At 42.6% G+C, this 26,086-nt stretch overlaps 1 protein-coding gene across 1 annotated transcript in view; it reads left to right on the top strand.

The window, feature by feature from the left end:
• The window catches only part of SPINT1 (serine peptidase inhibitor, Kunitz type 1), a 223,578-nt gene that overhangs the window by 134,879 nt on the left and 62,613 nt on the right, over nt 1-26,086 (top strand). The window contains exons 4-6 of the mRNA XM_085626845.1: nt 98-268; nt 12,011-12,046; nt 12,647-12,772. Of these exons, the coding sequence (XP_085482971.1) occupies nt 98-268; nt 12,011-12,046; nt 12,647-12,772 (333 nt within the window). The remainder of the gene's footprint in view (nt 1-97; nt 269-12,010; nt 12,047-12,646; nt 12,773-26,086) is intronic.

Genomic DNA, 26,086 nt, shown 5'->3' with positions numbered 1-26,086 from the left:
TCTAGCAGTAGTAAATGTGTGATAATGTGACAGTGTTTTCCTTTTGAGATTCCTCGGATACTTAACTAAACCCATGTCTCTTATGTTTTTGTTTTAGATCACTGTTTTGCTCCAATACAGATAGGTAGATGTCGTGGCTCATTCCCACGCTGGCATTATAATCCTGACTCTCAGCAGTGTGAACGGTTCATCTTCGGAGGCTGTAGAGGAAATAAAAATAATTATGTGAAAGTGGAGCAATGTCATCAGGCCTGCAAGAACATTGAAGGTGGGTAACTATTTTGTTGTTATTAGCTGTTGCTCTTTTTAGGGTAAGCAAATATATAATTTCCCTATCTGCGAGATGAATTGCTACCATTTTCCAAGCCAGGCCTTGGTACACCTCTCTGAAAATAATTTGATTTATTTCTTCATGCGTTATTACATTTTTCTTCAAGAATACACATTTACTCTATTTATGCTGCTGTAGCCTTGTTACAGTTATGTTATGCAGTTTTCCAATCTATCTTTATATGTGTTTAGGATAAAAAGCTTACATAAAAAGCAGACTCATGCACTTCTCACTGGAATACTGTGTCTTGGTGTGTTCTGGATTGTGGTGTTTCCCCATGTAAGATGTAGTGAGCCATTTTTGTTTGCTTTTTTCTGCCTTGACTGTTCTCCAAGACTAACCTTCATGGCAACAGTTGTCCAACCCACATTTTGGACAGAGCTTACATTTAGCAAACCGTAACTTTTTGTTCGAGGCATATGAGCTGCAGATCACACACTTAGGATAAGATCGCCATCTGGTGTTGGGCTCGGATGATTGCAGGTTGTTGTTGTCTTCGGAAGAAGCCTTTGGTCACGAGATAGGGGACTCCTCCTCTGGACAATAGTTTCGCATGGGCATCCACTCCATCCTCCGATTGTTTTTTTCCGCCATTGGGTTCGGATGAACTTTTTTTTCCGCTCCAGCTGAAAACTTCTAACTATCAAACAACCTTCGAAAATTTTACAACTCGACGTCGAAATACTCGGACCGGTTCCGGACGCGGCTCATGGAAAGGACACCATTTAAAAAATGCCCCCAATGTGGAGCAAAGTTCCCCCACAGTGACCACCACGAGGTCTGTAACCTGTGCCTCTCGCCGGACCACAACGAATCCAGCTGTCCAGCCTGCGCCGCATTCCGTTCGAAGAAAACCATCCGGGACCGAAGAGCTCGACGCCATATCATGGCCAGGCCGGCTCCAGAACCAGACGACATCTTTCCCCATGATGTCCCTGACGACGACTCCGAAGGCCTCCAAATCGTATCCGAGGCTGACGATTCTGATGACCTCATAACTCCGGGGCAGCGTGTGAGTACCAGTGCCCCTACCCCAACCCCACCAAAAAAGACATTGGTTAAGACTCTGCCAGCTGGCCCCAGTCGCGACCGAAAATCATCTTCAGAGGCCCCGCCCTCGGGCCCGGCTCCGAAGAAATATAAGCCTGCAGGTGGCTGGGGCTCGAGTACACCTCCTATTACTGTGCCCACAATACCCTCGGCAACGAAGACATCCCTGTCGGCACCGAAGCAGGCTCCGAGGCCGAAATCTCCATCGGCACCAAAACGTTCTTCGGCACCGAAGTCACCACCGGCACCGAAAGGGTCCTCGGCGCCTAAATCTCCGCCGCCACCGAAAAGTTCTTCGACACCAAAATCATCCTCTGTACCGAAAAAAGTCCACAAAGACTCTACCTATCTCCCAAAACACAGATCGGAGCCGAAAAAGTCTGCGCCAAAGCCACTTTCGGACAATGAGGAACTTTTTTCGCCCGGATCCCACGCAAAAAAGGATTTATATCAATCCAAAAACCGGACATGTCACAGCTGTGCCATACAAGAAAAGGAAGCTGGACACAACACCTCCTCCAGCTACCGTAAAGAAGGACTTTGCCACCTCACCCATTCGTCCTTCCTCTCCTATATTATCTCTCATCCCACCCCCCCCTGCCCCCACCTCCTTCCCCTCTACCATCTCCTTCACATACACCACCTCCACAGGATGATGATTTAGGGGGAGGGGGAGACCCAGATGATCCCACTGATCCTCATGATCCTTTTACACTCCTGGACACGGCACCCTTAGACGACTGGGCTTTCTCTTTACCTGACCTTCCTGATCCCACTACATACCCTTCCAAACCCTCCCCTCCTGATGACCATTTAGGGTTTGGACAACTCATAAACAGGGCGGCACTGTTCCATGGCGTTACCATGCACACAGATACACCTGAAGAGGACTTTCTCCTCAACACATTTGAGCAGTCGCAAAAATCTGTTCAAATCTTGCCCATGATTAAGGGAGTGATAAAGCACGCCACTGAGGTTTTTAAGGACCCTGTTAGAGCTAGGGTTCTTAACCCCCGAATAGAAAAAAAATATAGACCGGCCCTACAGGATCCCGCTTACATCAAAGCGCAGCTCCCTCTAGACTCTTTAGTCGTGTCAAATGCAAGAAAGCGGGCTAACTCCCAAACAACAGGAGACACACCGCCCCCAGACAAAGAGTCTAAGCTCTTAGAGGCCTCGGGGGAAAAAGGGTTGCCGCAAAAGCTGCTAACCACTGGCGTATTGCCAACACACAAGCCCTAATGGCTCGATATGATAGGGCTCATTATGACCAGCTAGAGGATCTTTTGCAACACCTGCCTGATCAGTACAAATCCCAGGCCAATGACCTCATTCAAGAGGGAAAGCTAATATCAAATGCCTCAATCAAATGTGCACTAGACGCAGCGGACACCGCCTCTAGGGCAGTCAACACAAGCGTGTTACTTAGACGCCACGCATGGCTACGTATTTCCGGCTTTAAGCCGGAAGTACAATCAACCATCCTTGCTCAACCCTTTAATCAGGAGCAACTATTTGGACCCGCAGTCGACACTGCACTAGAAAAGATGAAGAAAGATAATGAGACTGCCAAATCAATGGGAGCATTACAGTCTACACAACCCCAAGGCTCCTTTCGACGATCCTTTTACAGGGGAGCCTCCAAAAATGTGCGAACAGACTCCTCTTCCACTTTCAAAACCTCCGGACAAACATCCCCTAACAGAGGATATTTTAGAGGAGGATATAGGGGAAACCATACCAAGGGCCGAGGACGGGGCAACACCAACACCCGCACCTCTCCAGCCACTAAACAGTGACTTGCCTCCACTCCCCCCCAGATCATTCCACTCCGGTCGGGGAAAGACTCCAACAGTTCCTACCTGTCTGGGATTCCATCACAATAGACAAGTGGGTAAGACAAATTATCCAGTTTGGCTCCTGCCTCGGACTCACAAACACCCCCCCATACATACCACCCAAACATCGTCCAATGTCACCACACCATCTCACGCTCCTCAAACAGGAAATTCTGTCTTTGCTTCAAAAACACTCAATAGAACCAGTTCCACTCCAACATCATACTGGACCTCAGGCTACTAAACCAATACATACAATCAGATCACTTCCATATGATCACTCTCCAACAAGTCCTCCCACTACTTCAACAGGGCGACTTCCTTGCCACATTGGACCTCAAGGACGCATACTTTCACATCCCTATGCATCCCGCTCACAGGAAATATCTACGATTTGTGGTAGACGGGCAACACTATCAGTTCACAGTTCTCCCATTCGGAGTGACAACCGCACCCAGGGTATTCACCAAATGCTTAGCAGTTGTGGCAGCGCATCTCAGGAGACAACAAATCCATGTCTTCCCCTATCTCGACGATTGGCTCATAAAAGCCAATACTCTCGACAAATGCGTTCTCCACACACACCGCACTATTCAAACCCTACACGACTTGGGATTTACCATCAACTATCCCAAATCTCAACTGCAACCCTTCCACATACATCAATATCTGGGAGCCACCATAAATACATCCAAGGCCATAGCTTATCCCAGCACAGCCAGGATAGCCAACATCCAAAATCTCATCTCAAAATTTCGAACGCAACACTCTCTTCCAGCAAGAGTGTTTATGCAACTGTTAGGCATGATGGCGTCATGCATCTCCATCGTACCCCACACACGACTTCAAATGCAGCCCTTGCAAGAATGTCTAGCACAACAGTGGAACCAGGCTCACGGACAACTTACCGATCTGGTGTTGGTGGACAGTCGCTCACTTCGTTCACTAAAATGGTGGAACACCATCAACCTGTCCAAAGGGCGGCCGTTCTTAGAGCCTCTTCCACAAGTAGTGCTGACCACCGACGCATCTCTCACGGGGTGGGGAGCCCACCTCCTTCAATACACCACTTAGGGCAGATGGACCACTCAACACAAACTGCTCCATATCAATCACCTCGAACTTCTAGCGGTGTTCCTAGCACTGAAATCCTTTCAAGTACATCCTAAGAACAAAACTGTCCTCATCCGCACAGACAATATGACGACAATGTATTACATACAGAAACAGGGGGGGGACACATTCTCTCCAACTGTCCCGACTTGCACAGCAAATCTGGAGATGGGCAATTCCCCAAAACATCTACCTGCTAGCGCAACACCTTCCAGGCGTTCACAACCAGGTTGCCGATCTCCTAAGTCGCCAGACACAGCAAATCCACGAATGGGAATTACACCCCAAAGTCCTATTCCCATTCTTCCAAAAATGGGGCCAACCAGACATAGATCTGTTCGCCACTCATGAAAACACAAAATGCCCACCCTTCGCCGCCAGGTTTCCACACCCACAGTCGAAGGGCAATGCAATATGGATGAACTGGTCAGGCAGATTTGCGTACGCTTTTCCGCCTCTCCCACTCATTCCATTTGTGGTACGCAAGCTGAAACAGTCGCTAAAACTGATCCTAGTAGCTCCCACTTGGGCACGTCAACCCTGGTTCACCACACTTCTAGAACTATCGCTAGTTCCACATCAAAAATTGTGCCTCTCCCCGGCTCTATTAACCCAGAACCATGGAGAAATCAGACACCCAGATCCTCAGACACTGAACTTGGCAATCTGGCTTCTGAAGTCTTAGAGTTCGGTTACCTCAACCTCCCACCGGACTGTATGAATATCATAAAAGAAGCTAGAAGACCTACTACTAGGGCGTGTTATGCAGCAAAATGGAAAAGATTCGCCATTTACTGCGCTAACAATGACATACGTCCACTAGATGCTTCTATCCAAAACATTATTTGCTATTTACTACACTTGCAAAGATGCAATTTAGCGTATTCCTCCATACGTCTACACCTAGCGGCCTTAGCAGCCTACTTGCAAAATAAACAACACCTGTCCCTCTTTAAGGTACCAGCCATCAAAGCATTTATGGAGGGTCTTAAAAGGATTATTCCTCCAAGATTACCACCTTCCCCAGTGTGGAATCTCAATATTGTTCTCACAAGGCTCATGGGTCCTCCATTTGAACCTATGCATAAATGCGAACTACAGTTCCTAACATGGAAAGTGGCTTTCCTTATCGCAATCACATCCCTACGGAGAGTAAGTGAGATACAAGTCTTAACTCTTGAAGAACCATTCTTACAACTACATCGTAACAAAGTGGTTCTTAGGACAAACCCGAAATTCCACCCTAAAGTCATTTCCCCTTTTCATCTTAACCAATCAGTCGAGCTACCAGTCTTCTTCCCTAATCCAGACTCAGTAGCTGAGAGAGCCCTTCATACCTTAGATGTTAAAAGAGCCTTGCTTTATTACATTGACAGAACCAAACCTTTTCGCAAAACAAAACAGCTGTTTGTTGCTTTCGCTCCACCACATAAAGGCAACCCCATTTCCAAATCAGGTATAGCCAGGTGGATAGTTAAATGTATCCAAATATGTTACCAAAAAGCTAAACGCACTCTTACAGTTCCCCCTAGAGCGCACTCCACACGTAAAATAGGGGCCGCCATGGCATTCTTAGGGAACATTCCCTTAGAAGATATTTGCAAAGCAGCCACATGGTCTACCACACACACCTTCACTAAACATTACTGTGTTGATGTGCAATCCAAACAACAAGCTTCAGTAGGCCAAGCTGTCATAAAAACTCTATTCCAAACTGCTGCAACGGATACAGGGGACCACCGCTAGGGGAGACACTGCTATATAGTCTATCCTAAGTGTGTGATCTGCAGCTCATATGCCTCGAACAGAATATGCTACTTACCAGTATGCATCTGTTCTTGGCATGTAGAGCTGCAGAGCCACACACGCCCACCCGCCTCCCCGGGACCTGTATCTGTTCCAGCATTGTCTTAATTAGACACTACACATGGACATCCTTTCTCTTTATTTCTTATACACTCCATCATTTCGAAAAACAATCTGAGGATGGAGTGGATGCCCATGCGCACTGTTGTCCAGAGGAGGAGTCACCTATCTCGTGACCAAAGGCTTCTTCCGAAGACAACAACAACCTGCAATCATCCGAGCCCAACACCAGATGGCGATCTTATCCTAAGTGTGTGGCTCTGCAGCTCTACATGCCAAGAACAGATGCATACTGGTAAGTAGCATATTCCTTTCAGTGTTACACTGGTCAGTGTGGATTTTGATTGTTTGCATTGCTGTTTACTTGTAATGCTTCACATTACCATACAAAATTCCTTTAAAGTCTGACCTATTGGCATTACCAATGCTTATTTTAGTTTTCCCATTACCTTTTCTGATTTCCCGACCAGAGAACTTAAATGCCAAACCTGTGTATTTCATTCTAAAAGTAGAATTTGTACCTTATCTTTTTTCTCTCTCTCTAACTTACCTTCATTTCCATCTCCTTTTTTTTGGACTGTTCTAATTTGCACCTGTCCGTGTTTTCTAGTTTTCGTAGATGTTGGTGTTGACAATATTTTATCTATCAGATTATCTACTGACATGCACATTGTGCTCCTCTAATGTCGGAACTATTCATATCATAGAGTTTTCACATCTGCAGCTACACTTGTCATGCAGTTTTAAGAAGTCCCAACACCCCTCATATCCCTGAGTGATCAGTACTCTTCTCATTGTTCAAATCTTCTCCCTTAAAAATGTCTTCTCTCAAAGAAAATGTTCCATTTGCAAATTCAGCTATAAAAAAAAAAAATGATAATGCACATTTTCTTGAGTTCAATCTGTAGCAGGGAATTAACAGGTCTTTAGTTCCTGCTTGCCAGTCAACCAATGGCTTCCAATCCACCTTCCCCCCTCCTAAAGATTGTTCGGAACTGCAGATTCACTCTAACCTAGATGACCACCAATCCCTTTTTGGACGTAAGTGAGGAAAAATATTGCATGGGAAACAATATACATACTGACCTGTTCTCATTACCCTTCACTAATTGTGTTTCCTTCAGTAGCACAAAGAGAGTATTGACATCAAGCAATTTCTTGAACCCTGAGTAATGTTTTGCCAGAGAAAGGCAAGCAAGATGCAACTAAATATTGACTTACTACATAAATGTTAGTTATGCATACAAGGCCATGATCCCCACATCCTTTCCTACGACTTCCAGCTTTAATCAAACCAAAGGCATCCTCTTCATAACCAAAGTAGTTTCCACCAAGAGAAATTCTGACACCAAAGTACACAGTCCAAAACCATGTAAGGAACCATGATTTTTGTGGTGAGACCCATAAATGTGAAAATTACAATCTTGTGTGCAGTATCAAAACGGTTACTACAGAAAACCTCACTACATAGCTAATAAAACTGCAAGCACATTGCATCAGGAGTACTAGTAAACTAAACTTGCGCATAATTGAAGTGGGTCAGCTTTAGTAGCGTTTCAAGATGCCGTCTTGGTTCACTGAATCCATACTCCCTTTTTTTTTTTATTGCTGCAGTTTTCATTTTCAGTCATGCCTTCGCTCGCTAGTAAGTCATAACTGAAATTACAAAATGTCAGAAGCGTCCTTGGATGCTCCACTGTCCTGACCTTTCCACATAATAACAATATGAACTTGAAGACCAGCCTGAACGGCCAAGTTTGAAAAGTAGCATCTATGGCATGTTGTGCCAAAAAAGTATTTTCTATATTCCATAAAATAATCCTTTTGAAATGTTCTGTTTCATCTAGCTGCATTAACTTACTATTCATGTCCGCTCCTGCCAACCATGAGGTTACAGGTTTAGAGTAATGCGGATTTTGACTTTCCAGTTTGGCCGGTGGTTATGTACTGGTCCTCACTATGGAACTTTCTTTACTACGTCAGTGGTCCTCGCGGTTTTTCCTGTCTCCCCACAGTAGTCAAAAAGGTCATCCTGTTGTTCTTGATGACATTCAGTTCTGACCACAGCTCTGTAGCATAGTGTACGAAATGATGGGCTCTAATGGCGACAATATCTTGGAGCTTTTCAGGGTTTTCCAAAAGGGCAGCAACATATTTCTCTCGAAACTATTCTATATTCTCAATCTTCGTTCCTTTCCCAAACCATATTAATCGCACATGGGACTATTGACAACACTCCTCAAAATATGTATCCGTTTTGTGGTTGGTGACTGCAGTTCCACTATTTCTCTTGAATGCTCTGCAGTTCTGTCCTCCACCACTGGGGATTTTCGTTCTATTTCTGTTTGCAGCTGACATAGTTTGAACAAATCTTTCCTTATTAATGAAAAGTTTTGTGATCAAACAGCTGTCTTTTTGTTAATTTTCCCCCCAGTGATACGAGCTATTTTTGCACCTTATTGGATGGGACTTCTAGTCTACAAGCCCTTTGCAAATGTCCACATCTGGCACCTCCGTCTCAAGCACTGCCTGCTTAACTGGTGCACACTTGCAAATCCCCCTATAATTTGTAATTCCTTCTGCGTCCATCTTGTTACACCTTTCTTGCTTTTAGGCTTTTGCACATCTGTATCATGTTAAATCTCCCAAGAAACGGCTGCATATCACTTCTTTAGTTGTAGACCTATCTTGCTGGCCCCATTTAACCAAATCAAGTAAAATTAAGTAGTGCATTACCAGAGCGTGCTCTTATGCGAATCTCAAATGCCCCAGAACACTTTATAAGATAAACCTAGTGCTGTCAGTTGTGCACATACCTCGGACCAGTGCCCTGTTGTGATGTGTTTTTTTCTGTGTCCCAAAATCAATGGGACTAAATTAACCATCTTTCAACCTTAAAAAACATGTATTTACTGATCATTGTTTACGTTCCAATAAAAATATTTTAAAAAATAAAAACAAACACAACAATGTGTTTGTGCTTTGTACCCGGGCTTAATGTGGACAGGAACAGATCATCGTAAAACTGATTTTCAGTGTGCGGTCACACTGTATCCAAAGTGTCACCAGAGAGGGGCAATGCCCATTTACTGCAATTCCCAGCATTTAGGAAGTATGTTTGTTCTTCTAGAACAGTCCCATGGGCTGCCCACATGTCCCCACCAATGATGAGCTACTAGAGGTCACCTCAAAAGATGGGACCACAACCCTGACAGCTTTTAAAGAAATTTCACTTTCACAATCGTGGCAGGGCATCCTCTTGTGTAAATCGGGCTCCCCCAGGGACCCTTGCCCCTCGCCATTCTCCACAAGGCCATTGATACAGTAAACCCACTTATCAATAAAATCATCAATTCCAAATTTTATCCACCGCTGACTTCTCCTCAGACTGAAAACTGGCGGTGGTAAAACCCCTGCAAAATAAATCTCCTGGGGATCTGGCTACTTTGTTCAATCTGTGCCCCATCTCACTCCTTCTGACACTCAACAAGATACTTGCAAAATTGATCAATAGCCTATTAACATCCTTCCTCGAGAGTTTTAATGTACCTCATCCTTAGCAATCGGGCTCCCGACCCAAACATTCTACAGAATTGGTATTGTTTGAAGCCTCTGATACCATAAAACTCACCCTAGACATGGGGAATAATGCAGTCTTGGTCCTACTGGATCTCTCCACCATGTTCAATACCATCTCACACCACATACTCCTCTAACGACTCGGGGACTGTGGCATCTCCCACAAAGGCCTGGATCAAATCCTTTCTAACAGGTAAGAGACAAGCAGTCTCTCTAGGAACATTCTCATCTGCAGAAAGACCAGTAACATAAGGAGTTCCTCAGCTCATCTCTCAGCCCTGCGTTATTCGACATATATATGCCCTCTTATTTCCCTGATAGCATCCTTTGGAATTGCGACAACATCATATGCTGATTCTTTTATTGGACAAAGGGTCTTTTGGATCAGAACTAAACTTTTAAAAATGTTTGACCGAAGTTGTCTTGTGGAAGCACAAGAACCATCTAAAATGCAACACAGACAAAATGGAGATCCCTCTGTTTGACAAATCAACCTGCTTTTCACAATCGCAGTGGTGGCCAAACTTGGTATCCCAATTCTTGTAACAGTGGAAGTAGCAAGAAATCTTGGGAGTAAAATTTGAAACCTCGCTCTTCTTCCGCCAGCTGGCTATCCCTGTGGCCGGGACTTGTTTGAATTTAATCAAATCTTTAAGGAAGTATTTTTCCCTTCCTCCCATTAGCCGCCTGGTAAACTGTTGCCTTTTCCCTCATTGCCTTCAGATTGGATTACTACAATAGTCTTTATGCAGGCTCCTTCAAATACATACTCCACAAATCAGTTGGTGCAACATGGAGCAGCCAGACTCGTGCTGAAACTCTCCAGACAACCTTCGGCTTACACAGTTTTGAAAACTCTACATTGGATTCCAATACACAAAAGAATTATCTTTAAGATCCTGGTACTGGTTTTCAGAGCATTCAAAGCGCCAGTCCCAAATACTTGATGACCCTCAGATCCTTGCGCAATAACCTTCTCAAGCTCCCATCATTCAGACTTAAAACCCGAGGGGGCAAATCCTTTTCAGTGCTGGGGTCCAATGCATGGAATCAGCTCCCCAGTCCTTTTCGGGTTATAGAATCCGAAGCCCTATTTAAAAAGCAGGTAAAGAGCTGACTTTTTGTACCTGCCGATACACCCTGCCACATCTAGTCAGCGCTTCTGGGTTATCAGTTAAAAACTTGCAGTGCCAGGATGCTCCTCACAAGTGGCAGTACGCTATACAAGTGTACAATTCATTAATTCATTCATGCTGCCAGCCGCTCAGGTCATTTTGACTACCTTCACAACCAGACAACCACACCGGAGATAAGACCAGGATGTGCTGTCCAGCGCGCTGTGTCCTGCACCTACCCCTAAAATATCCTTTTATAGCCTCAGGCAAAACATTGCTTCAGTGCACCTCAAGCTCACACGACTTTAGCCAGCCAGGTCTGGCCAGTCAAGGCCTTTTGAAGTTCACTAGTAGGATGGGTGCCTTTAGAGCAACGCGGCCCTCTCGCTGAGATGCAGACCTGATGAAAGCTTCTATGTTGACAGAATTTGTAAACCGAGAGCAAAGAACATTACGTTTTTGATTTCAGCCTGCCATGCAGCAAACCACCAAGTTCTTTTTACAGTACCACAATTATAATAATGTGGCCTGAGCTGCCTTTCTTGGTACTCTGCTTATGTAATCTTAACTAGCTCTGCTGGTTGTTTTCCATGGATTTTATGAAGTATTTTAAATCCCATCATTCATGTCCTTTTTCCCTGTTTCCTCTGGGTAATGAGCCCTGAAAGTAACATGCATTCACTGCAGCAGAGTTTCAGTACCACCTGTGTATTAATTCTCTACCAATTCCAACACTTTGGGAAGCATTGATGAACAAAATGAAGCCAGGGATAACTGGGTAGCAGCTACTAACTGGCATCCATGGATATCCACCAATTAACAGGAGCAAATGTGACACCATCTCACCAAATTCATGCAGAGGTGGAGTTCATTGGCAAGCAAACTATCAGAAGTGGGTGTCCCTTTTGTCAATAATACTCTCAATCGTATGGCCTAGAATTTTTTGTCAATGTTTATGGAAAGGTGTATGAAAAATGTATGGGTATTGGAGGTCTTGATGGAAAGTTTAATTTGCTAGTTTGTGTGAAACTGGCCTTTTGATGAACACATGGAACTATTGGGATGTAGCGATAGGTAATTGTTTTGTTAAACTTTACTATTGTTTTTTTTTTTTCTAGGTCACTCTCGACCTGCTGGCAGGAGATTGAACCCAGGTACGTATCACAATGACCTCCCACATTCCACACACTTCAGTGATTGCAGGCAGATTTCTAAGCTAATAATTATTTGGAGTGGGACTGTTCTTTGTTTGGTGAAGCTTGCACCGATACCTGTGCTTTGTGCTTAGTGTGAGTAGTAGTATGCTGTGTTGCTGTTTGTGCTCTCATGCTCAGTGAAGTTCAGAATAATCTAATTTCTGTTAACTCACAATAACCATTCTATAAATACCATAATGCTCCTTGTGCATGTTTTGGGGTTGGTAAGTGAGGTTTTTACAATAAGGAATGTTGTAACTTCAGAAAGATGAACCCTGTGGTAAATATCATTTTTTTTATTGTACTTCATACATAGTAGGTTGACAAATTACTTTTTGTCATGTCCTGCCATATAGTGGAAGACACAATTTCACAACCTGGCGTGCCTGGTTTTACAAATCCCTGATCTTGCGGTGTTTTTACTTGACTTTTCATGCACACAGATAATGGTGTCTCTATCGAAGAGGTCACTTAGGAGTCACAACTCTTCTGCCTTATGATTCATGTCTCTTTCCATGTTCTGAAGTGCAGTCCAATAAAATGCTTACTTTTCTGCAGTGTGCAATGGACATTGCCTCCCGTCCCAGTTCCACTGCGGAGATGGATGTTGCATTGAAGGTAACCACGAGTGTGACGGCAATGCAGACTGCAAGGATGGATCGGATGAGTCTTCTTGTGACAAGTGTATGTATTCAGACTTTGTATCCAATTGATTAGACAAAGAAGTGTTTGATGTGATAAAGCTTTTGGCTTAAGATAAAGAAGTGCACATCTATCTGTTGACAGGCCATGGAGCCATTTACAGTTTCGCAGAATGAGGTATACCTTGACGTTTTTATGTCGACGAACTTCCCAGATAGCGCAAGCAGTTTAGGTGCGAAATACCTATTGTGTGCTTAACAAGAATTTAAAAGTGCATACAGACCTCCCATTGTTTACCATTTGTTGGCTTTATTGTCACTTTTATTGACTGCTCAGTATTCAATTACTTTCTTTGTCCCACCTTGTCAGGCTTGTGTTTGTACATTCCTCTGGAATATAGCCTCTTTACAATCTCTCCGACTAGAAAGTTTCTTTCCTTCCTCTACTCTCATTTAAAGGCACCTCTTTGTATTTTTGGCTAAGAACTCCATGAGAGTGCATGTGTTTTCCAGCTATCCTTCTGTCCTGTGTCCTTCCCCAAATGCCCCACTGCCTGCTCTTTCTCTCTCTTGTGTACCTCTGTCTCTGCCATCCCTTCAGGCTCAGTGTTCTAGCCCTCATGTGATTCTTACCCACTCCCTACATTGGTGTCACGTGTTTTCTCCTGTGGTTCTCAAGTGCCCACTCCCACACCCCTCTTGTGTTCCACAATCACATGCCCAGGAGAAAGTGGATGAAATTCAGGGGGGCTGGAAAGACAGCTGTATATGGCAAATTGTACATTTTTAAACCATAACTTAGGGCCTGAACTTATCCGCTCATCAGTGGCTACCCACAGCACCAGAAGGCCTTAATGACGGCAACGATCTATTCAAAATCCAAGTGACATTTGAGTTGCTTAGGAACTCCGCTGTTTTTGATGCAGGAGTAGAACGAACCCGCAAGAATATCGTAACTATCATGGCAGGCAGTCTTGTTACATCAGCCCTTCAATACTTTTCTCATTGAAGGGAAACCTATTAGGTGTCTAAAGAGGACTCTTCATTTTTTGAGCTTTAATTATATAAGGATACACATATGATGCTTTTGAAAGATTTCACCCTGCATTTGCATGGAAAACGAAGGTTAAATATCTGCCGCAAGGTTGCACACTTATCTTGCCTTTGCTGCTGCCGGGGTGGTGGGGTAAGAGAGGATAATACAGAAAAGTTTCACTGGAAGAAAACAGTCCTCTGGAATTCACCAATAAGGGAATGGGGTGCAGTGGAGCAATGTTAAGTGAAGGCTTGGAACACAGTAAGTATGCAGTGGACTCAAGAGGAGAATCCTTGATAGCACTACACTAGGTCAGGTACAGTGTACATTATTTCCTGTTGTAATGGGTACTGTTGGGAAGGACGAAATACAAGGGTCACAAATTCAACTACGTAATCGGCAAGCAACACCATAGTGGAAGTAAGTTAATAATGTATTACAGTTGTCAGCAACCAAGGCGAGAAATGGCTCAAGGAACATAATTACAGCTGCAGATTAAGCAAAAAGAATTAAAACTGGCTTTTCATTCTTCTAATATATTTTTCTAAAATGAACAGAGATCAGCAGAAGATATTTATTTATGGAAACATTATTTTTTACATGCTACATGTCAGTACAGAAAACATAGCATGTCTCTGCATTCAAAGCTACAGCTTTTAAAAAAAATATCTGACTTAAAGTGAGTTTAATATCTTTTTGCAAAATATTAATATTTGGTTTTTGGTGTATTTAACTTTGAACCACTCATTTTTGCAATCATAATATCTCTTTCATATGAAAAAGCAAGACTCTTAAGTATTAAAGCAGCTTGGAGGAAGAATGATGGTGTGGCCATGTATTATATACATTACAAGGATATTGAATTTCAATTCAGAATTCAGTGACCTTTTATTGGAACTCTGCCTTTGACCTCATTCCTCTATTTGGTCCAAAAACTCCTCGGTGACTTGCAATATCCTTATAATGTACAGCAGAAGGTACGTTATGCCATATATAGCGTGCTGGTGTAGGTGGTGTTCCTGACTGAGGCAAACAGGTTCTCCTGCAAGGATATGATGTTCATGACCTCCACACTTAAGAAGTAGTGTACAGGGCGTGAACATCACATTATCTGCACTAAAGGAATTAAACCGCAAATAAATAGCCTTGGTATAAAAAAATGTAGCGCGGTTAGCGCATCTAAGTTAGTCATGTCTGCTCACTGACTCAGAAGCACGGCACATGAAGCTGAGAGCTGGTGTTTGAGCAGTGGGTCAGCACAACTCATTCTTATGCATTGCACAGACTGCTCACCTTTGTATCTCTTTTTTTATCTCATCAAGGAGGGGGTTGGGGGTTAGTAAAACTTGCATACAGCTTCTGGCTCTCCATTCCTTAAGCCAGAAGCGCCCTGAGCTGTCTCTCAAATGAGGGCTTGCTAGGCTGCTGATCTCACAAGTCTCAAGGCTGTGAAATCATCAATCCAGTAAATGTTGAATGGCACAAGTTGTCTGGCATATATACTTTGGCACATGAGAAGTCTGTCTTGTGCCTGTCCCTGGTCTCTATGCAACATGTTAAAAACCAGTCATGATCTTTTTATGGCTGTCACTTTATTTTATTTTTAATGATGCTAGATACAAAATTAGAAGTGGGAAAATAGGGCCATATGAGCCCCAATTCCCGCACCTGCTTCTAGCCCAGTTCCCATTCCTCTGCTAATGTTACAACGCTTTCTTAAATGCACATTGTGTTACCTGCTCTTTGGAGCTTCTGGCTCACCTAATATCTGTGTGTTCTCCTGGGGAAATAGTCATCCAGTGCATGATCATGCTCTGGGTACTACTAATGGTGGTGTGCCTGCAGGATAAGGATGTTGAAAACGTTTCTTTGTTTTCCCACCCAGCTTGCTAACTTCCAAGAGATGTTCAGCTTTTAATAACAGCTACTAGCGTAAGGGTGCTTTTCATCTTTTGCTTGCAACCACCGTGCATCACTGAGCTTTTCCAGATATTCCTGACAGTTCTCTTGCTTCATTGAACCTCTTGTTGTTTCCCAGCATGTAATGTTAGTACTCTGGCTCCACTTACCTTCTCAGCTTTAAATGGCCACCAAGTACTTTTTTGAATATTTCTGGCAGGGCCCTATGTAGGTTTTGCCTCTAGATCCCTTTCGGCTGGCTATGCCAAAGACCTGTTATGAATAATACTAAAATGAAGGGTGGGCTTTGGGTCAGCCCTTTCTCTTACCATTGGTTGGCTATTTTGTTACTCATTTGCATGCTTCTTTTTTTCATTGACTTTCCATCTGCTTGTGTTTGTCTCTCCCCTGGAGCATAATTTCTGTATCATCCTTTTGATTGGTTGCCTTCTTTCCTTCCACTGCCATCATACAGGGACTCATTTTTAGGTTTTGCCTGAGACAGCACATGCACTATTGGCGAAATCCTTTTTTAAATTAAAAGAAAAAGGACTTCAAGCCTGCGTATAACTTAGCATTGGTTGGCTTCAACATCCCTCTTGTTTCATTGCTTCTTATTGGTCAGCATCTCCTGCTCCCTTCTGGGGCTTCAAGTGTGTCCCTAGCGTGAAGCCTTCCAGTCTGCGGTTAGTGTCCTCCCACTAGCCGCAAACTCATGCAGGCAGGTACGGTCTGTCATTTTGCTTGCGATCGCCGTTTCTCCTCCCACCGTCCATGCCCCAACTTTCCTCCTCCAACTCTCCCTTGTGTTGCTTGCCTACCCATAGATAAATATGATTTTTCCACCCATTAAAAGGCACATTTCCTAGAAATTAGTTAGTTTAATCTTAACAGTACCTAACATTATCCAGATATCCTATTCTGCCTATGTTTGCTCTGTAAACTGCTCCATTTCCCTTGAATTTGTCAAATAGTGCTACTTGCAACTGTATTTTCTAGTGCCACTGTCTTATCGTGCTGAACACCCACTTTAAAGACAGTCTTAGGACAAAGAACTACAAAAAAAGTCTTCTTTCCTTTTTACTATCGTCTCCTCTTAGTCCTGCTTCACTGTCCCGCGGAAAGGGGAGGCACTGCTATTCTGCAGAACTCAAGCACAAAAGGCTACATCACTGCTCAAGTCCACAGAGGAGTTGAGAAGCCTTACGCTTCAAATCATGAGTTCTGACCTCTTTTTTTGATGCTCTGTTCTTGATTCTACACACGGATGTTAACTTGTATGAGTCATACGCTACAATACTCTTTTCCTGCAGTTATCACTGAAAAGGCAACCTCTGTATTCCGAAGTTGCCACACGTGTGCTCACTTCTCACAGTGCTGCCATGTTCCCATGTTTTCCTTCTTTCACAAATTACAGGTCTCGCGTCACAGGAAAAGTGCCTCTGTGACATCCCACTTATTGGCCATACTTCTCCTCGATCGTGGGTATTGTAATCATCCCTCGTGTCGTTGATGTCAATGGGCAATGAGAAATGTTCAGTCTAGGTTTTTTTCTTGGTATGCAGCACTGTCTGTGTGTGTACTTTCTGAGCTTTGTGCGCAAATAATACAAAACTGGAGTCACTATGTGAACAAGCATACGATCTCCTCAAGGCATGATTGTAAGGAAAGCTGTGTTTCCTTAAGTAATGGCTAAAAGATACGTTTGTAAATATCATTTAATCTCTAATGGCAAAACGTTTTAGAGAGTTGGGTCTAATAAAATAAATTATCCAGTGCTTCAAGATTTGCCATCACACCCAAAAGGAATATTGCTCTGAGGCAGAACATTTATTTAGGTACTCCTTGATTATTTGTAGAGCACAAGATGCTGCTCGGATGCATGGTAGACCAAGGATATGGCACAGGAGAAAACGTGTATCTGGGAAATCGGGCAATGACTAAAATCTAGAGAAATATCCATCATACCTGCTAGAGCAGAGCATATAATGGGTACTACAGGTACTATGCCAGAGAACACGGTCTCACGCAGGCTGTGGACTTCAAAGAAGGGACGACATTGATTGCAAAAGAGGATTTTACAGCTTCCCTTTAGGAGCGCCAACTGCAAATTGCTAACTCGGTCTCATTAACGGAGCACTGTCATTTGCTTTGCTGTAGAAATCAAGTACTGGGCTGACATTTGTTCCACTTAGTCCTGAAGAGGCCTATAATTATAAGGCCGGAACACATCGACCTACACCCCCTAGGATCTACGCCAAGCAAGAAGAAACAGCAGAGATTTTTAAATTTTGTTGTAGATCAGCGTTTGAGTTCTAGTTGTACGCAATTGATTTGTGCACTATTTGAGCAGGTCTATTATTACTGGCATATTTACTTGGAGACAGCATTTTTTTGCCGCCTTCTAATGGTGTATTGTCCGTCATCACGGTCCTAATGCACACTTAAGTCCAAATGTTTTCTTTGACATTTCTCTTCTTTCATGTATAGCAGTAACACATTTTGAATGTTTTTTGTAAAGTATGCAAGTTATATTGAACAAGTAAACATGGTTATATGAATGCAAGTGTGGTGTTATTGCCTCTCCTGATTGTAGCGCAGCAGTGCCTCTCATAATGATTGCATTTTGCATTTGTGTATATATAGGATTCATTCTTAAAGTGTGAGTTCAGTCATAGTGAGGCTACAAATAATAAGTCTGCCTCCTTTTGAAAGGTACTATATCTATCCTGCTAGTGCTAATTATTTTTTGTCTCTTGTTTAGTGGTGTAGGCTCTAGAGGTATAAGGGCTCTCCCTATTCTTTTTGTTTCAACAGCAGCTCTGGGCTGCTGTTCACCTGACTCAGCACTAGCATTAAAAATATGTTAAATAAACAGGCAAGCCCATATTAAAAGGTTAATTTAAGTTAAAGAAAGGAAGAAACTAAGTTGTCCTGCATCACTTAACTTTAGGAGCCACCTTCATTTTCAAAGCCATTTTGCAGCAAAAGTGTAAAAATATGATAAGGTCTCTCAAAACAAGGTGTATTCACATAACATGCAGAACCACTTCACTGTATCATATTAGATTATATCAGTGCATTGAGAAGTATTTTTTTGAAGTGATAGTTTCCAAATATGAATTTAGAAGCATTTATTCCCCCCCCCCCCCCCCCCCAAACTGACCATAATACTAATAGTGGACTAAGAGGCAAGTCAGTTACTATGCGCACTCTTACGATGATCTGGGTTCGTATTATACATGAACAACATTAAAGGTTTTGTACAATCCACATCCTGAAGTCATGTATTTCGAGCACCTCTTATATGTGATAATGACAAAAAGGAGGGAAAGAAACAATTGCCTCGGTAAAGTGGGGGTGCTGGGATTAATCCTAGGATTTCTGGTTTCACATTGTGCAATGCATCGACTAGATGTATATGCTTTGCTTCCCCCTATACCCACCTTACCGCCCCATCTCCCCTTGGACCGCCACTCTGCTGGCATCAATGCTGCCCTCCATCACATCGCCAACCAAACTTTGTGGCCCCAGGGAAATGTTTGTGAGTACCCATGGTGTAGAGAAACAGCTTGCTGTTAACAGAATTATGAAAAATATCGAACAAACATTTGAAGCACTAAATTTCATGCTGTACTTGTATAATATGAGTTACTGGTGGGTCGTTAATAGAAACTGCTGTACACGGCCTAGTCTGACAGTCTAATAAAAGTTCTGAGGAGAAGTTTGATTTAAGATAAGACTGCTGACTCTATGCACTATACCTTGCCCCGGGACTCTACTTGCAGACATTTACAGAGTGCAGGCTCATCCTCTTTTGCACACGTTCAGATCCTTCCTAACGTCCTCCCTCTCCAAACGATTTCCCCAGGGCAGCCATGGCCACCATTCTTGACAAAGCCCTAAATTGATGTTTGTATTCCACTGGTACACTTTCTCAGACATTTTCTCCTTCTCACGTACTCCCTAAGACGTACTCATTCTAAGAGTCTGTCTTGTTCGCTTTTTTGATAAATCCCTAAAAGACATATACTTTCACGCTTATCCTTTTTATTCACTTTTTTATTCCCAGAGGATCAGATTACGATTGATCCACTTTCCCATTTAAAGCGCAAACTGCTGTAGGTGTCTAAAAAGGGGACTCACAATCTAGCTGCAAATTTCCTTGTGTCGATATTCCCTCTGAATTTTCGCAAAGTAAAATCAGCTGCCAATTGGGGGATGGGAGTTGTCAAATAGTACTAATGGTCGGCTTGCACAGATGTGACTCAGTGAAAACATGCAGTTGGCATGTATTCCACATTCTGATAGCTTTACTGCACCCCAGGCAAATGGTAGTTAATGGGTGCATAATTTGAACCCAAATTAGCACTTGAGTTGTAATAGGGTCTTCACTCTTCTTGTTTTTCTAAACTTTCTGTTTTATTCACAAACAATGTGCCCTTTGTTCAACAGCACTTTTTAGGCCGAACCTGGGCAGCGCATGCGCTGCTCTGTGAGCCGTGCTGTATTGGAGTAAGTAATTGAAGCCCCGCCTACATTTCATTGGCTTGTGTCATTGACCTTATTAAAAGCTGGCTTCTGAATTGTTATGCGGCTTGTTAGTCCCTCCTTAGTACTGCCTTGTCTTCATTTGTAACCTCCCATGAGGACTGGCGCTTTTACTTCGGTTGTTACACTGTACGTCTTCTTTAGTCTGTAAGTGCTATTTTCTTTAATGAGTTTCTCTTACTGCAGGAGAGAAAGAGAGTCTCTCATGCACAATTGTGACCACCGGCTTGTTTATTTAACTTGTAGCAAACGGGGCGCTCTTCATGGGCCATGGGAGACAGAAGGGGGCAACTCAGAAATACCTTCAAGCATTTGGAATGCAATTGGTTTTGTATTTGCGAGAGTTTAAGCTATTGGCATTGTGAATGACCATGCTTTTTATTTGTTTTAAAACCCCCAAAATAAATAAAAGGCATTGCCATTTACAATGCCAATAGCTCAAACTTGCATAAATGCATGACCTATTTCATTGTAGATGCTTGTTATGTCAGCTACGTAGCACACATCCATTTGCTGAGAAATGGGCATCCATACCAAAAAAGTAAATACAGAAGCAATCACATAAAGACTTTAGTCTTACTCACTCACTAAAGTTCACAATTTATTAAAACTGTCGGCCACACCCTACTGAAGGCAAACCCACACAAAACCGAAGCACACACCTATCTGAGATGGAAAGTCATACCTAGGGCCACCAAAATTAACTGTGGAGCTATACTAACGTCAGTTTCTGCAATGCACTTACTACTTACATATAACCGTTTGTGCGCCCTGCCCCTCTTAAATGATATAGGAGAAAAACCAGCAAAATAAAGGGGGAGGGGGGGGGGGGGGGGGAAATACAGCAATGAACAATAATTGGCAACGGTATAAACTTTTAGTTCAAAGCAAACCTATTTTGGGGTCTCCTATAGCACTCATTGCTATAGTAGGCCCTAGCACCTAAGTGAGCTACTTTGTGTGTGAATTTGCGCCTTGTGAAAGAGCAGAATGCTGCAATTTGCAGTGTATTTAGCCAATGGCTTAAGTGAGCTGACCCAGTACCCCATAATGTAGTGGACAGAAGAAAAATATAAATGACGCAGCACAGACCAGTGGATGAGAGGGCTGACTGAAAGCTACCTATAAATATATTATATATAAATGTAATCAAATCAAAATGGATTGGCCAGTACCAGACCTAAATTCTAAATCTGCCCTCCACACTTACCAAACATAGCTTTTAATAGGCAAATTAACAAAACTTAGTCGATGGCGTAGCCAGTGTAACCTGGGGTCTTAGTGCAAGGAAGGAAATGGGTCCCCCATCTGCTGTTCAAATTGTAAAATACAGCAATAATTAGGGTTAAATGTACCCCTCGTACCTCTGCGCTTCAGTACCACTGCACCTGCTGCACCAACGTAAGCTACGTCCCTGAATCTAGTTTGGTTTGGAAGCTAGTAGGATTGAAACAAGTGAATGATTTTATTTAAAAAATGTGTGGTTTTAGGTAGTGTGTACAAGTAGCACCGGAGTGCTTTAGATAGAGATAAGAAAATGACTACTACTAAAAATACGGTGAAAAAGATTAATAAAGTACAGGTAAAAAGAGAAGCAAGAGAAAAAAAAATATATGCAATATTTACAAAGTAGTTAGGCTGGGGATGCATTTTGTTTTATTGAATTGTATATCACATATAGGTTAGCAAAAGTTTGTATGGGGTTACATTGTACACATCCTAAGTAAGAATGTAAGTGAAAACAGACGTCTCAGGCATGGTAAGCGTGTTGATATCAAAAGCCATTAGGAAATTTTTTGTCAGCTATGTAGACAGATAGGCCTTCCCGAAAATTCCTCACTTTAATTGCCAGCCTATTGAAAGTCAAAGAAAATCCCTGCGCTGTGTAAAAATGTCACCACCTCGCGCAGGAGGAAGTGATTGCTTTTTGTATTGCTTTCGATCCATCTCTTGTTTTCTTCACAGGTCTTATTGGCCTTTGCACCAGTTCATTAGGGATAGCCTTTTTTGTGTGCGCTGTTGTAGGGCCCCTGTGCTGAGGTCAGTGATTGGATGTGCAGCTGCTAAGGCACACACCTTAGACAGAACCCTGGCTATGAGCTACTGTGATTTGCTCATGCGCCCTTCGTAAGCGCTAACAGAATGTGTCTCTTTGACTGTACCCCAGTGTACACCATATATTTAAGCCTTAGAAAACCTTTACATACATTTACCTGCCACTGAACCCTAAACACTCCTTACCCCTTAAACTCTACCTGCCCCTGAACGCCCCCAAAATCCTTACCTCTTTTAACCTATACTCGCCCTGACCCCTTGAGAAACCTTTACTTCCCTTACCCTAAAAAGCCCTTACCTTCATTTACCTCTACCCATTCTTGAACCCTAAAACTCCATCCCTTAACCCTTCTGTTTTTTAAGTGACATAAAAATGACATCATTAAAAAAAAAAAACTCAAGTGTTGTAAAGGTGTACGTTGTCAAACGTTTAAAAGGGGGCCTTGTTGTACTTGCCTCTATTGTAAAGGTTTGCTTTGTAACGTTCATCGTGGTAAACACCACATTGTAAACACTGCGTACCCAAGTTAGCGTTTGTCACGCCAGTGCTCATATCAAAGTTGCTTGTGGGTTATCTGACAGTGGAGACTGTTTATAGTTTCTATAGTATGCATTACTGGTATTTTGCTCACTCTTTCATTAGCCATCCAGATTTCCCTTCCTCATGTGTTTTTTTTTTTTTATTAAGTCGGTCTGCTCAGCATATCTACCTACAAAGGAACTTGCTCCTGGCATTGACTTATTCCTGGTTGCTGTTGCTGCCTTCTTCCTCACAACTGAAGATAAGACTTTCTTGAGAGTTTTCCTAACTTAAAGTTTTACTAGTGAAAAACATACAAGAACATTCTGATATCTGCTATCTTAAGTTCACAAGAGGCACGGTGCCATAGATTTCTTTCTAGTTTTATCTTGACCCTTCACAAGTCCATATCGACTAATATTTGTATTCTATTATTTGCTTATTACATTTAGATATTGGCTCTCCTTTACACTCATTGAGTCACTGATTGTACATGTGTTGGTACCTTCTATCCCACTACCTGCATAACTAACCTCTGCGCCTATGTACTCGGACATAACTTCAGTGCTTAATTTGTTAAAAATAACGGAATACATGCATTCATTCCCTAGTATTTTTTTTAATACGCATGGGCAGGAGGCACCATTCCTTATTGTTCATAAAGCCTTCTTACTGCCGTTGGGTCCTGATTATATTACAAATAAGCTAAAAACAATTGACATAAAAAGTTTGGCATAAATGATACAACAGACTCATGTCAAAATATGATCTGTGACGTTCAGAATAAAGGAGAGGTTATATCCTTGATGCTTATGTTTTACTCCAGTGCTTAGCATTATATTACAGTATTCATATTGAATGTGATCATTTTAAGCATAAAGCTAAAAACAGTTAAGAATTTCCCAGCACTCCCACCTGCAGGAAAGGCTCAGAGGCCTGGACAGTGGTTCTTTGATTGCAGCACCTGTCTATCAGATATGGGAGTGTCCTGGCCAACACTGGAAGAGCTGAGGTTACTTTGTGGCAACACTTTGGTATAGTTCTTCCAACTTTTATGAATCGAGGTGATCCTAATGTTGACTCCACCACTTGTCCCTAATAACAGCTGTGACCTGCTGCATCGTTACACAGGCAACCCAAAATTGGCAATTCACCAAAAATAGATCTATTTTTACTGGGATATCCATGTGAACAGTGCCCTCATTTATGTCTTATTCCAGTTGTCATCCTTGTTTTGTTGTTTATATATTGGGTGAAAAATTGCAAAAATAGATTATAAATAAGAAAGAATGTGTCAGCACAAATGCGTTGATGATGATGCCTTGAATGAAAGGAGAGATATCAGTAGTTTTATTGGCAATTTTAAGTTACCAATATTGTTATTGTATGTGGAGCACCATTATTGTATTTTAAGCCATACACAAGCGATGCTTTTATAAAGTGCACTCTTAAAACGGATCACAACATGATGCTCTCAGATATGAAAGCCCATCAAAACTGGGCATGGTAAAGTAAAACGATTTGGCCAGGATCATACAATTTGGCTAAGTATGAAGATAAAATCTGAACCAAACGTTCCTGCTAATACATTGTGCAATTCATTCAGTGGATTAATATCTCCTTCTCGCTCTGATTTTTACCACCAATGAGAAGGCTTTCTGTTGAATTATTATTATTATATTATTGTTATTGATTTTATAAGGCGCATAGCTACCAAAAAGGTTTCCCAGCGCCACTGTACAGGAAAAAAAAGTACAATTAATCAAACTGTCACGAACCTATTGATCGAACAACCATGCCTTTAGGTGTCTGCGAAAGTTACTGAAAACAGTTTCTTTCCTAAGGAATAAAGGAAGAGCATTCCAAAGAAGAGGACCTAGATAAGCAAAGGATCGAACACCCAAACGGGAACGTTTGATCCTAGGTACTACAAACTTGGCCTGGGTAGCAGAACGGAGGGACCGCGTAGGAAGATACGAGTGAACAATGGCCTTTAGATATTGAGGGGCACTACCAGACTTCACCTTGAACAATATAGTTCAGGGTCTTGAACTTTACACGGCTCTCGACCCTGAGCCAATGGAGTTCACGAAGAGAGCTGGAGACAGGAGTCATTTGCGGAATCTGGCATAGCAGCCTAGCCGCTGCATTCCATACCAATTGCAGTATGCGGTTCACCTCCTTATTGGCTCCCAAATATAGGATGTTGCCATAGTCCAATCTAGATGTAATAAGTGCTTGAATTACCGTCTTTTGATATGGACCAGGCAACATCCAAAGGATCTTCCTGAACCATTTCAGGATTGTGAAGCAGACAGAAGCTACCTTTGCCACTTGCTGCTTCATTGAAAGTTGGTTATCAATAATCACACCCAGATTGCGAACTTGGGAGGCAGGTGTAGGGAGAGTCCCCATTTCAGGTGGCCAGTGCTGGGGACCTCAGAGGTCTACATTCTTACCCAAAATAAGAACATCGGTCTTCTCCCCATTGAGCTTCAATGAGTTAACCGCCATCCAATCAGCAATTTTCCTAAGCCCATTCTGAAGAGAAGATGATTCCGAAAACCTATTTGCCGACAAAGAAAAAATTATTTGGGTGTCGTCGGCATAGGAGAAAATAGACAGCCCTACTTCTTCTTCAATCACTGCTAGTGGCTTAACATAAATATTAAATAATAACGGACTCAAAATAGAGCCTTGGGGAACATCATAGGGAGATGGATGAGTTTTCAACGCTGCCTCAGATGAAAAAACCTGAAAAGTTTGGTTGGTCAAGAAGTCACTAAGCCAGCTAAGTGCTGGGCCAGCTATCCCCAATGAACGCAAAGCCATCAATAACACTGGATGAGACACCCTGTCAAAGGCGGCGCTTAAGTCAAGTAAAATAAGCGCCGCTGTCTCCCCAGCGTCCAGATGTCCACGTAATTTCTCTGTGACCCCACAAAAGCGCTGTCTCGGTCGAGAAGCCTTCCCGTAAACCTGACTGCGCAGGGTGTAAGAAATTTTGGGTGGCGACAAATTAAGTTAGCTGAATATTAATGTGTTTTCCCAAGATTTTGGAATATACTGAAAGCAGAGAGATAGGGCGGAAGTTAGATAACTGCTCTTGATCAGCATTAGCTTTTTTTTAAAAGCGGGAGAACCATGGCATGCTTCCACTCAGCAGGTATAGTAAATTCACGAATGAAGCATTCAGTAGCTCCATGATCACACTCAGTGTAGGTGCATCCAGTTTTTGCATCACTGGAACAGGAAATAAGTCGTTTGGTGAACCAGATCTGAGACTGTTTAAAATT

Source organism: Triturus cristatus, chromosome 9, assembly GCF_964204655.1.
Source record: "Triturus cristatus chromosome 9, aTriCri1.1, whole genome shotgun sequence".
NCBI classification, from domain to species: Eukaryota; Metazoa; Chordata; class Amphibia; order Caudata; family Salamandridae; genus Triturus; species Triturus cristatus.
Note: the sequence above shows the minus strand (reverse complement) of the source record. Positions and strands in the feature narration are given on the sequence as shown.